At 42.1% G+C, this 13,352-nt stretch overlaps 1 protein-coding gene across 5 annotated transcripts in view; it reads right to left on the reverse strand.

The window, feature by feature from the left end:
* LOC128299275 (protein enabled) overlaps positions 1 to 13,352 on the reverse strand; it is a 41,309-nt gene that overhangs the window by 5,515 nt on the left and 22,442 nt on the right. For 2 of the 5 annotated variants that reach the window (XM_053035178.1, XM_053035180.1), the window contains 6 exons: positions 4,079 to 4,220; positions 3,034 to 3,411; positions 2,796 to 2,918; positions 1,797 to 2,106; positions 381 to 466; positions 88 to 303 (listed from right to left, as the gene is read on the reverse strand). In XM_053035178.1, coding sequence (XP_052891138.1) covers positions 88 to 303; positions 381 to 466; positions 1,797 to 2,106; positions 2,796 to 2,918; positions 3,034 to 3,411; positions 4,079 to 4,220 — 1,255 coding nt within the window. The remainder of the gene's footprint in view (positions 1 to 87; positions 304 to 380; positions 467 to 1,796; positions 2,107 to 2,795; positions 2,919 to 3,033; positions 3,412 to 4,078; positions 4,221 to 13,352) is intronic. The other 3 variants (XM_053035183.1, XM_053035182.1, XM_053035181.1) reach the window with 3 other exon arrangements.

Below are 13,352 nucleotides of genomic sequence, written 5' to 3' on the forward strand. Positions count from 1 at the left end.
ATGAAAAGAGAAAAAAAAAACTTGGTTTAGTTACATGGTCCGCAAAACACGGCTGTTGCTCGCTCACGAGAGGTTAACACAACCAACCTTCAGTATCGTTTCTTCGCTGGCACTGCCAAAACGTTTTCGCGAAGGTTTCGGCGATTCTGAACCGCTCAGACTAGCACCACCCGGGCCAGAATTGGAACCTCCGCCGCCACTAGCATTGTTGCTGCCTAGTTTGTGCGGTAAGGTGCTTGATTTTTCCCACGCCCGCTGGCGACCTCCGGACCCTGCTGCACCACCATCGTCGTTGGAGTCCGGCTAGAAAAGTGGAACGATAAACGTGTAACAATGGTAACACATCTAGTTTAATAGATGGTAAGAGGATGATGCCTTACCTCCTTCTTCTCAGCCTGCGCCCGACGCCTAGCAAGAGTCTTTGCCATTTCATCCATCATCGATGCCATACCAGATGACGATCGTCCTGTTGTTTATTGTGCGAATCAGCACAAAATAGTACAAAATACAATACATTAGTTGAAAAATAAACAGTTAAAAATAATACATAAACTATAGCACAAATGCATCTATTTTCTAAACATCCTTGGGATTATCTAACCTGTTGTCAGCCTTGTTAAGGCTAATTTTAATTTCTTTTTTCCTAATATAATCTAGGCTAATCAATATGTCCTACAGACTAATTCGGTACATATTCGCTAACATATGGCATAATCGCATCGATCGTGCCTTCCAACATTCCTTTCATCCATGCATAACCGGATATGTGTAAATCAAGTGACCAATAGCCACACAAAGCCAGTATTTGTAAGAAAGACAGATAAAACAAACAACCACGGTTGTAAAAAAGTGGCAAAAGCAACCATGTATGAACCAGACAGACGCGTTTTGGTCGGCAATACATTTCAATATCTACCTGTAGAAAAAAAAAACCATAACAAATCCTACCAGACGAATCCTATTAGTGGCCTGCCACGCTTCGTTCACTCGGTCACGTTACAACCGTAATGAATCTTTTGTTAACAGCTAGTACTAAACCATCCAACCGATGGTTCACATGTATTCTTTTCCTTGTCCTAATGTTGACATTTTGCTTTGAATTCCTTCTACTTAATTTGAATAGTGACATTTTAGTCCATTCTATTTGAATGAACCCAATTATTTACATTCTACACGCCAGGCATGTAAGTTGACATTTATCCGTGTTTTGTTATTGTTTTAGGATGAAAACAAAATAATTTTAATGGAAGCCAGGATATAAATTTCATCCAACTATTTGATGGGAATAATTTGTTCCTGAAGTCATGTAGCGAACATGTGCACACCATCATGCTTCCAAAAATAACCGATACATTTCTACTTATGTTCCCCTCAAATAATGAACAAAACGAGTCAGAGCCCCAAATATTCAATACTTGGTACGAAACTCCATACGTTGCACTCGTTAAGTTCCTACGACACAATAGGACAACTTTCAAGTTTAACTTGTACACCTGGGTAAATGATTCTATAGAATGAAAACATCCAGAACATCATTTTTCGACATGAGAGAGTGCTTGATGAGTATGCAGATTTTGGACCATTTGGTGATGTCACGAATGAATGCCATATATACGAACAGACAAGCGATGTTTTGTTTTTCTTCATGCCCAAAAGGAAAAGCACACAGATGCAAAAAAGAAAAGAAACAGCCACATAGCATACACGTGAGTGCGGCGATTAGCCGCGATGATACAATGAGGCCAGGAATTAGTACACACGCAAGAGAATGTTAGTATGAGGATGTAAGTGCTAACCTATGGTTCCATAATTACCACTACCTCCGCTCGATGTACTGCTGCCGCTATTTTCCGTCACGGTGGACGATACGGCACTGTTGCCGCTAGTGGAGGACGCAAGCGTTGAGGTGGACGACACACCAACATTACCCGCCGCAACCGACGAGGAACTCTTCGGTGGTTGGCTGCGTTTCAGTTTGGCACTGGCCAGTTGGAGGGCCAAGGAATTGATTTCACCCGGCTTCGATGAAAGCATACCGGGCGGGGGTGGTGGTGGAGGAGGAGCGGCCGCATTACTCAGATTTGGTGGCATGGGCGGTGCTGGAGGCTGGAGAAGAGAGAATTCAAAATCAATGATTGTGTTCAAGTGAAATCAATTTACCAGTAATCTCAGTGATACACTATTATATCGGACCAAGGAAATTTGCGTATTATCCTCTTAATACCTAAATTGAATTTGTGCAAGATTTGAATGTTATAGAGCCGACTTCACTTATTTGCCTAACTGCGAAACGAAACGAATATCTATTGCAGGTACTTTTGTATGAATTAAAAAAGGACAAATTTTAGACGACGACGATGAAATATAACTATTAAAGATAATTTAATACAGTAAACTTCGCTTGCATCCTGTATTTAAAAAGCATTCAGGAGACAGCAGCTAGTTTCGTGCGGTTATACACCAACTGTCCAGAACCTTAGCGAGCAACACTCAAAACACAAATGTAAGCAAATTTTTTGCGGAGTTGGCTAACAATTGTAAATACGTGTTGGCATCGCAGTAAAGTGAATTTCCTTTTTTATCGAAATTTGTTTCAAAAAACTCTACCCACAGCTTCCGATTACCATTAGGGAGGCGGGAAATTTACATTCAAACGATATTATTAACCATTTTTACAAGTAGTTCCTTCTGAGCTACTTCCTGGCAACAGATACTTGTTTACAGTTTTGTCTTTTTTTATGCTTGCGTTATGTATCTCGGGGACTCCTTGTGTCTAACGATATAAAAGTAGTTACCTGTGGTACATTCGATGGTGCAGACATGGGGAACATCGGCGGCATCATTGGCGGTGGTGGAGGTGCGTTCGTTTGTTGCATCTGGGATGGTGGTTGAAGCGGCTGCATTGGCATCTGTGGAACCTAAAAGACAAGCAAACCAGTTAGGAATACAACGGTGTAAGGAAAATCGAATGGTCCTCTTACACTCAGGACAGTGCCAGTGCTAGTAGTAGCAAGCGGTTATGTTTCTACTTACCGGTGGAATGCCGTACTGTGGTTGTCCGGCACCGTACGGGCCACCGACACCGTTCGGCGGCCCGTAACCATTCGGTGGCATCATCATCGGTGGAGGCGGTGGCTGTGGTTGCGACTGTTGCTGTTGTTGTTGCTGCTGTTGCGACACTAGCTGCTGCTGACCGGCGTAGATCGGATTCGATGGATTGCTGTTGGTCGCGCTCGGGGAGCACGTGGCCGTCGCGTAAATCGAACCGTTCGAAAGGTTCAACGGTGGCTGCTGCTGTTGTTGCTGTGTGGGCGGCGGCGGTTGTTGCGGCGGTTGCGGTGGCAACACCGACTGATTCAGCATTTGATGGTTTTGATTCGATGCTACGTAGATTGGCTGCGGATACTGTTGCTGAAGGAACGGGAAAAAGAAATTTGATGAGAAATTTTTTGATAAAATAAGCATGAAAAACTAAATACGAGAAATTGAGCTTTTCGCAGCTAGAGGGGGAAGGCATGTATATCACAGCAAGTTGTCGAAAAGCGGAAATGTCAAATTGTTCCGCTTCGTGCGAATCGGATAAACTCGTCGACAACGATCCACCGTGTGTGTGTTTTGGAGCAAATGCATACATTCACTAAAACACGAGTCACGTGGTATGTCAAATCATACCCCGCGTACACACTCTCCTCGACTTCCAACACTAGTCACTCACTCTTTTTCCCCAAAAGTACACGAGGAGAACGGCAAATAATTCCAAAAATATTCCATTATCACCCCCACACCACACACACCAAAAACATCACTTCTGGCATTCGGAACCTCCCCGACGACGACCTGACAGGTTGCTTTTGATGGAAAATCGAACATTCGACAAGGGAACATGTTCAAGGTCATCTCCGTCATTTCCGTTCCGCACCGGATACACCTCCAAAACCTCCAATGCACAATAACAAACGCGGCAAAGCTCTGGAAGTTACCACTCTTGCTGTGTCCGTTTTAACGCTGGTGTGCTTGGTCTTACCAAGGATTGACATTACCATCCTGCGAATAAAATGGATAACACTACTCTACTTACCGCATTGCTTCCATAGGTAATACTGTTGGTACTGCTGTTGCTTTGCTGTGATGCATAGATCGGTTTCTGTTGCTGCTGCTGTGCCGCCTGCTGCGATGCCTGCTGCTGTGTCGACGGTAACGCTGGCGGGACCGGTGGTGCACTGTTGTTTGTTGCAGCGAAGAAAAAAGCATACAGATGAAACAAACGGATGAGTGGTTGATTGAAAATGGTGTAACACAATGACAACAACAACAACGACGACGACGGTGTGGTGTGAGATGCAATTATTTGTATCAGTTGTGTTATGGTTGACGCTAACTCTAAATTGTCCTGATGCGGATGCTGCGTCGGATGCTACTAGATGTACACCACACAACTATAACGCCACAACACTTCTCGGGCCAATGTTTTACGGGACTACTCCGGGCTGTACTACTGTAACACGATTCGCATGTGAAACGAACCCCGTTTGTTGGAAAACGTACACTTTGCTCTAAATAGTACTCTCCCACAGTTGTCCTCTCGCTGGGCGTTTGGAATAACTTCTCACATTGCAATAATCATCATTCCGAAATGCTCTATCGCGTGCCAGAATGACAACGCGCACCACTGTCAAACGATGCCCGGAAAGGGAGCACTGTTTGACAATGCCCCTAACGCACACACGGTTGTCTGTATGTTTGTTCGTAATTGTCTCTCCAATTATTATGTTCCATGACACCTCAGGACACCCCTTTCGACACACAGCTTCTTCAGTGGATTTTCCCGCCAACACCCAATGTTGTTTAAGGGTGTGCCGCCTTTGTTGCTCTTTTTATTCTCTTTCTGTGAATATCTATCACTCTCAGCACTAGCAACTTTTTAGGACATCGTTTCCCCATTATCCTTAACGTCCGCATAAGAGATGCTACTACCACGTGAGTCGGAGCGTAACGCTCTCGAGGCTCTTACAAGAGATGCTGTACTAAAGAGCATGCAACATTCACATCTGCAAGGCACATCGAGAGACACGAAAACAGAGAAGTTTCACACAAAATTGGTGCCTGTTCTCTTGGCTTCCTGCCAGAGCCTATGTTTGGGGCGGTGGTATGTTATGATCCGAGCATATTTGCAAACACACGCACCGACGACAAGTGTTGACCGAATTCTTTACACTACCGGAACGAACCCATTGCGCATATCCGCGTTCGGGAGAGATTGGACTGTTGTTGTCGGGAGTTCAACAAAACACCTAAGAGGAGTTTTACGGCAGCTTGCCAATAACGCACACCGAAAAACTGCATTCGTCCACCTCCGGTTCATTTCTTCTCGGTACAAATGTGTAACGATCTTCATGCCAGATTCCTTTGTTACCATACCTACGGTTATTAAGGAAACACAGGTATAGACATTTATGATATATACTACACGTAAAAACTATATCATAAAGGTATAATTGTAATGTTCCAGCGTGAAAGTGAAAACAATATGTAATAAACAATAGAAAAGTTAGTGATACACAAGAAATATAAATTAATGTGTAATTATGGTACAGCTACACTAAATTAACTATAATTTTGCTACAAAATACTAATCTTAATTCATATTTGATAGCTGGCAATTTATAGTTAAACAAACAACAGAAATACAGACGAAACTAATAATATGCTAACCAAAACTTATTGGTTCCCTTACAATAACAAAAAATACAGGCCAGTCCCCGAGATATACTATTATAGCGGACCACTATTATCCGCGAAAAATCCGCGTATGTCGAATACTCGTGTACATGCAGTCCCCGAAATATGCTATTATAGCGGACATCTATAACCCGGGGAAAATTCGCGTAACCCGAATTTCCGCGTAAGTCGAATCCTGGTGCAATTTCGTTTATACTTTAAAGTCGACAGAGTCGACTTCTTCTCTGAACTTAATTTATTCGCCAAATTATTCGTTTTTAAGAAAGATTACGATGAAATAAGTTAGAAAGAAATGTTTTATGTGACAAAAAATGAATTTGAGACCAATTTCCACCTTCTTGCTTAGATTTTGTGCTATAAACTAGCTCATATTTCAAATTTCCATAAACAGCGTATCTCCGAATCCGCTTATAAGAGGTACCGCGTATCTCGGGGTACTGCCTGTAATGTTGTTCATACTTCATAGTTATAGCGTCAACTTCCTACACTGATTTTTATGTATTCAGCGATTCAGTCAAATTTTTCAAGGAAAACATTAACCAATAACTAAAACCAAAGTTTCATATGACAAAAAAAAACAAATTTTCAGCCAATTGTTCACCTGTTTGTCTTAATGTTATGCTATAAACTAACTCAGCGGTCAAACTTCCAAAAACCGCGTATATCGGGGACTGTCTGTATAATTATTTATTCTTTTACTATATTACGAAAACAAATGTTTTCGAACGAATGTGAATTGTTCCTTAGATTAAAGTTACCTACAGTTGGCTGTCCTTATTGAATTTAAAAAAATACAATAATAATCTTCATAATCATGATCTTCCGTGTGCAGTTAAACTATTTTAGTATACCATCCCCAATTCCGTTAGTTTCCCGTGGCGATAAGTCAGAATTATTGTAGATCTCAACACTCATTCGTTTTGGACGAAGGTTTGCTTTTGTTTGAAAGGTTTCATACTATGTTTTTCTCTTCTTTTTCGATTCTAAATCCGGCCAACATTTGTGTCCACAAGCAGAATTAATGGAATACAACAAACCAATGACTATTAAACTACCACACCTTCTCACCCACAAACAATATGCAAACAATAGAATTAGATAAACGTTGTTAAGTTGGGCTCGACTGGACTCAACACACGAGCCGGGCGGCTGCCGATATCAATACACACACGAAAGCCATAAATAATTATCATAGGTTTTTGAATATCAATAAAATCGTCAATCACGTGACCCGATTGGTCAACACAACCCAGAACCATACTGTGTGTGTTATCCACAACACATTTTCGGGCCCTGTTATGTGTGTTTTCGATCGGAAGAACTACCGCCTATACAAACAAATAAACATCCGCAATCAAGAATCACCGGCTCACGGAGGTACCACACCACCCTTTTCCCTGCATATCGCGTAAAACGCACCTAAAAGCCCATTGTTTCCCAAACGTCGCCTTCATTATTGCCGGGATCACAGTGGAAAGTTGTTATGCGCGCCAAATAAAGTGCTAGCCGTTGCGGATAAAATTATCTACCCCAAAGCACCTTGCCCGTTCGCACACACACCCGGCGGGGTAGACACAAGCCGGAAGTAACATTTAAGGCACCAAAAACAGAACAGGTTACTCTGCTACTACCGTTCGTGCCAAGACGAGACACACAAATGCGTGGTGGCGGCGCGGGCGATATTTGAAAGACGACAGACGGAACCGACCCGCGCGTCGCGTCTGTGTGCCACCATCGGGGGCGACACAAGTCATTATTGCTTTCGCTGTCATCACACACCAATGTCACACCCCGAAAGCATGAAGAAATCGATGCACATTTCACTATTCCGGGGGCCTGACACCGGACGTTAATTAGATGACAATCGATTCATCGTTTCCGGTGGGTTGCGCGCCCTTTCCCTTTACCTGTGCGCCTGCGAAATTCAATATGGCACAGAACAGCCGGAGGACGGTGCGCGGATGCGACGTTAAGGTTAGAAACCGAAAGGACCCACCAATCCACAATCTAGGCGGGAGTGTAGCGCGAAATCTTATGACACGATTTACCGGCCCCGGTTTGACAGTCGCGTCAGGGGTTCTCCTCTCCCGAATAGCGCCGAATTGGATGACTATATTTAAACCCCGAATGGAAAATCGTTGTAGCAGCAGTGTTCATTCTAATCGCCCCAATCCCGTGTCACCAGTTCCAATTGCGCGCGCGATGTTTTTGTGGAACATTCGAAAAATCGATGGTTTTCGTTTACGTTGCTTCGTAACAAGCGCCGAAAGATTAAGAGAGTACTCAATTGCGAAATGGAACAAGCAAAAGAAGTCACAAAAGCACACATCTAGCGCGGGGTTTTAGTTTCACAGTTAAACACGCTTCACAATTGATCGCATCGAAAGGGGAAAAAAATAAAGTTTTTGGAGCGCATAGAAATTGCAACTCTCGCACAACAATGCCAAAAGAAGGGCGCGCGGAAGACAAGTTTCGCGTGGGAACAAAAAAAGGTGACATGGACGAAGGTACTCTGGTAGAATTCTGGTTTGCAGCTTCGGTAAGAGCTGGAAAATAACTGTAGCTTCGCCATCCATCTCTTCTTTCACTTTCGAGCAAGCGGCGAACAACAGCAGTTAGTAGCATCTGCCGTGACTGCTGAATGTTTGTTGAATAACCGTTTTTCCAGACGGTATTCTTTTCGGCCAGATCATCGTATAACTTCTGAGATTTGCCATTTAATGCTGAGAGCTGCTTGAAGGCAGTGTTGACGCATTTTATGAGCTGCAGCTGCAACCGTGAAGATTCATCCGCTTCACTTGTTGAAATAGAACTCATTGTAAAGTTGGTACGGTTTGAACAATGCTACATTTAAGAGCAACTCGCCAAACGCTGAACAAACATTTTGTCGCAAAAGTGCCGGGAATTGGCAGCTGGAATATTTTTGGTAGGCGTTTGAAAAATTCGCCTTCAGTTTCTTCAACGAATTCTTCTTGATCACCACCTCAAACTGACTCGCAGCGGCGTCCGCGGAGTGGTTATTTTATTGTTGGGAACAGCCATTGTTGGTCACTGGGGGCCAAGTCTGGTGAATATTGTAGTTGCTCGATGACATTTGGCCAATTTTGGCTTTTTTCGGTGATGTGTTTGGGAGAAAATTCAACTCTCTTGGAACGAGTCGAGCCGCCACACGCCCAATTGACCTTATAGAATCCTGCGAATCGTTTCGAGTGATGCGCTTAAGTCATCAGCAATCTCTCTATGGGTCAAATGTGGGGTTTCAATCACCATCTACTAGATTTTCCTAGTGAAGAAAACAATAATTAAAATACCAATTAAGTTTCCCATTTTTCATGAACAATATTCGGTACTTTTGTAACATATTGTATACTTAATGCAAATTCTTACTTTCATCTTCTACCTCCGTAGCGGAGATACTTTGCCCCAATAGCCGCTATGTCACAACTTAAGCAATTGCTTAAAACTAACTCAACCGTAAACAGACGGAACATATCCATCCGTCATCGTTGCCGCTTTTCAGCTTTCTTGATGTTTAATTTCCGCTAACAAATGTTGTCTTTGTTTTGGGAATGATTTTTCAATTTTCCATTTCCGAGCGCTAATGACAACAACAAGCTGGTTAACTATCAGATTTCAACACGAACACCCGCTGCGAGAGCCCGCACAACCCCGATTTTCCCGACCCCTCCCCCGGCCGGGCGGAGAGCAGCTAGGAAATGAAAATGACATTACGTATTTTCACCAGAAATGGTTTACGATATCAAGCCAAAAAAAAAAGGTGCAAAGATTGTAGGCAGGAGATAATATTGAGAAGACAAATCGCTTTTACTAAACTATTTCCGATCGCACAGGCCAAACCACCACATTAGTGCGGCCCCGTGCCCTTACCGAAATTTCCGCACCTTTTTTGTGTTTTTCTTTAGAGCGTATTACACAAAACACGACCTATGAGTAAGGGTCCCCTCTAGTGCTCACTCGTGTGTAAGACGTGTGATTTTGTATGAACCGCATGGAAAACGTAACCTTCCTACCTATACTTCTCTCCTATTGATTGCCACCCGATTGTTTATACTCCCGTACTTCAATGAATCATGCCTGAAGCGTACGCGCTGCATTTTCTTTTTGCGCCCACCATTTTCCATCCCTGGATCACATTGGAGCTCCCCTTCGTGGTGTTTCGCATGTGGCATTTAAAGAAAGGCCTTCCTTCTCCTTCACACGAGTTGCGGCTCTCTATTGCCCAACTTATTTGCCGGCTCGGTTTCGACTACCAGTAGTTGAGTCGACACCGATCATACACCGATCATTATTGGTTCTTAGGTTACGACCAAAGAAAGTCTAGATAGCTGGGGCTATAAAGGTTTGCTGTGTTGTTGTTGTTTTAACCCCATCCTCCCTCCCCATCTCCGCATCTGGGTTTTGGGGGAACCAGAAAACTGAGAAGCACTCTGTTTATTAGGTTAGAAAAACAATCCGGGGTAAAGCGAAAGTGAGAACAGTGGACGAGAATAGTTCTTTTATATTCTTGGATGCAATGCGAAGAAAGTCGGCAAACCCAGAGACTTCTCAGAACACCAGCCCGGTGGCCTGCTATTGAGTCACATACATCCCAGGGGAATTAAAGACAGATTCAGAACATGTATAGCAGCATCAATGGAATATTGATGCCTCGATGATGTAAGAATGCTTTAGCATGAGAAAGGGGGTCCATAACCTCTCAGAAGCATTTTTTTCTCCCATCCACACTAAGGGGTTAATGGTACTGATATACGGTGCATTTTCCATCTCGCACAAAGGCATCGCTTCGCTCTCCAAACTCCAAAAACCACTCCACAAATGGACCCATTTCAGTGCAATAAAAAAGCTGGAATGAAAAACAATGTAAAAAAGTGTGATTCTTTTCTTTTTAAAAAAAAAAAACAATACAACGCACAACAAGGAAACAACACACTGAGAAAATATGGGACATCTTCGGTTAGGAGAGGGTTGACATAGGAGAAACAAAAAGCACACAATACCACACAACAGAGAAGTTAATGGAAGTAAGTTGAAATGTACTCGAGACGAGTACACGACGCTGGGGCGTGTGCCACCTTTACAGAAGCACACGCAAATCCTGGAAGGAAGTGCTACTGCACTGGAGCAGTAATGTTTCAACTGTAGGAATTTCACCACCCCCGAGAGGCCCCCGAGGGGGATAGAGTGTGCGCCAGGGTGTTTTAGTAGTAGTTTTGTGCTTTCTTCGTTTGCGTGTGGTGTGGCGTAGAACGCGACCCACTTTTCCTCATCTTTAGGAAATTACAATCGCACCCTCTCGAAGTACTCCGGCGGTCGGGAGGGGCACGATTGGACAGGAAACAGTCGACGTTCTGGATGATGATATGCACGTTTCCTACTTTCCGCGTCCCACAAGCGCGTAAAATGGGGAAGAAAAGTTGTGTGCTCATACCCACACAATTTCCCTTATTCCGTTGTATCGTCTCTCTCCGTTGTGCGCGGGATTTACTCGAACGTTGGATTTATGGCACAGTGCAATACAACACCACTATTAAAACATGGCTTTTTCTTCGTCAAGACATCTTTAGCAGTTCATTTATCATAATCTCAAATAGTAGAGTAAATGATTTCCTAGTGCATGACGGGCGGGAGGGATGTCTTTTGAGTTTAAAATAAAATACCACTCACCCGGGGGAGGGGGCCTTCATAGAGTTGGCAAACAGTCAAAATGGAAATCTATTCACGAGGCGTAACTGATTAACATACTATGTGTCAACGGCGATAACTGGTGGCATGGTATGAATAATATTTTTTTTTCATGCCACTATACAGAGCATTTGTGAGATTTAAATGTAATAAAGCAGGTTTTTTTTTGCAGTAGCATCTACTGCATTTGTCTCAGCGAGTCCATAAAAACGAAGTACGTATCTATGTAGAAAGAGCATTACTACAGCCGAACATAACGAGCAAAACTTGCTAAACGAGAATTTAAATTCTTGGAACTGTTCGGAACTGTTGTTCGAAGTAGAAATCCTAACTTGGAAACATATTTGGCCTTATTTGTAATGCACAAAGTCTGCCCAGAATAATGCCAATGCAGAACCATTCTTTATTCAACTTGTGTGTAGTTGATCATTAATTCAGGATTGGAAATTGAAATCAATCATAAGGAATCATAAGCTTCTAAACAGAACACATGGAAACCCAATTCATTTTAGTGATCTAATAAGGATCTTCCAGAGAATTTGTGCATATAAAAGCATCTCATCGAATCGAAAGCATCGAATGATGGTCAACTTCATACCCATAACGACGTCTAAGAATGTAAGACCCCGCGAAAGGTCTAGTTTATGGTGATAGTTCGATCGTTTTTAATGTTGGAGAATCCCAACTCCTCATGAGGTCCTGTCACGTTTGACTCTAACATGACGTGCGCTTTGGACCGGACGTCTAGACCCGGACCCCTCGATCAAACCGAAGACCCGGAATTGATTCCGATCAATTTCTGAATTCGAAATGCAAAAACCCAAAATACAGACTAGAGATGTGCGCGCTAATAGAGATGAGAATAATCACTCTTTTCAAAGATTTGAAACAGAGTCAAAGAGTGGGTTTAAAGATTTGAAACCTTTACTCACTCTTTTGAGATTCATTAAAAGTATTCCACTGCATTAATGTTTTTACCACTCTTTTGTGCCTATACTCACTCTCACTCTCTGTGCCGACTAGCAACTCACACAGGAGTGAGTATAACTGTTTTATCACTCTTTGGATTATAATCACTCTGCAAGAGTGAGTAAAAGAGTATTATCACTCTTTTGAGATTGTAAACGCTGATGACGAGAGAGCAAACGTGGTTTGTCACTCTCTTTGGGTTTTAATGTCCGCCAGGGGATTTCGGGTTAGCAAGAGAGAGTAAAATGTGTTGTTTCTCTTGTTGGATTGCAAACATTGAGTAAAATAGGAAGAGTGTAAAAGAGAGTGACAGTGTTTTATTATTCGTTTTGGAATGAAATCGATGAATAGGAGTAAGTAAAAGTGTTTTATCACTCCTTTTGGATTCAAATAATTCTGTAGGTGTGATTAATTATTCTTTATAAATTTTTAATACATAATTTTGTTAATATCAGCATATTTTTTGTGCATGTATTTTCCGTTAGCTTTGCTAATAAATCCATCAAGATTGTTTATTGTAAATCACAGCAAAAATATAATTTCATTCAAACTATGTTTTACCAAGGACTGTTAAAATTAATGAAATATGATTTATTTTTACAAGTTTGCATTCCTGGTTAAATTGATAACGATTTGGAATACGACTATTATTTCCGGTTTTCGGTATCAAGGTGCATGAAAAAAAATCTTGCTATCTCTCGGTGCCCATAAATGACAGATTGCACCCTATTGTTTTACAATATACCATTTTAACTTTTTACCATTTTACTTTCTTTATAATAAACCATTTTAAATAAAAAGATGTTAATAATCATATTTTTTTATAACAACATCATTTATTCATGGAAAACAATTCGTATATAACATCCATCAATTAATTATTCACACCTACAGAATTATTTGAATCCAAAAGGAGTGATAAAACACTTTTACTTACTCCT

Source organism: Anopheles moucheti, chromosome 2 (assembly GCF_943734755.1).
Source record: "Anopheles moucheti chromosome 2, idAnoMoucSN_F20_07, whole genome shotgun sequence".
Lineage (NCBI taxonomy): Eukaryota > Metazoa > Arthropoda > Insecta > Diptera > Culicidae > Anopheles > Anopheles moucheti.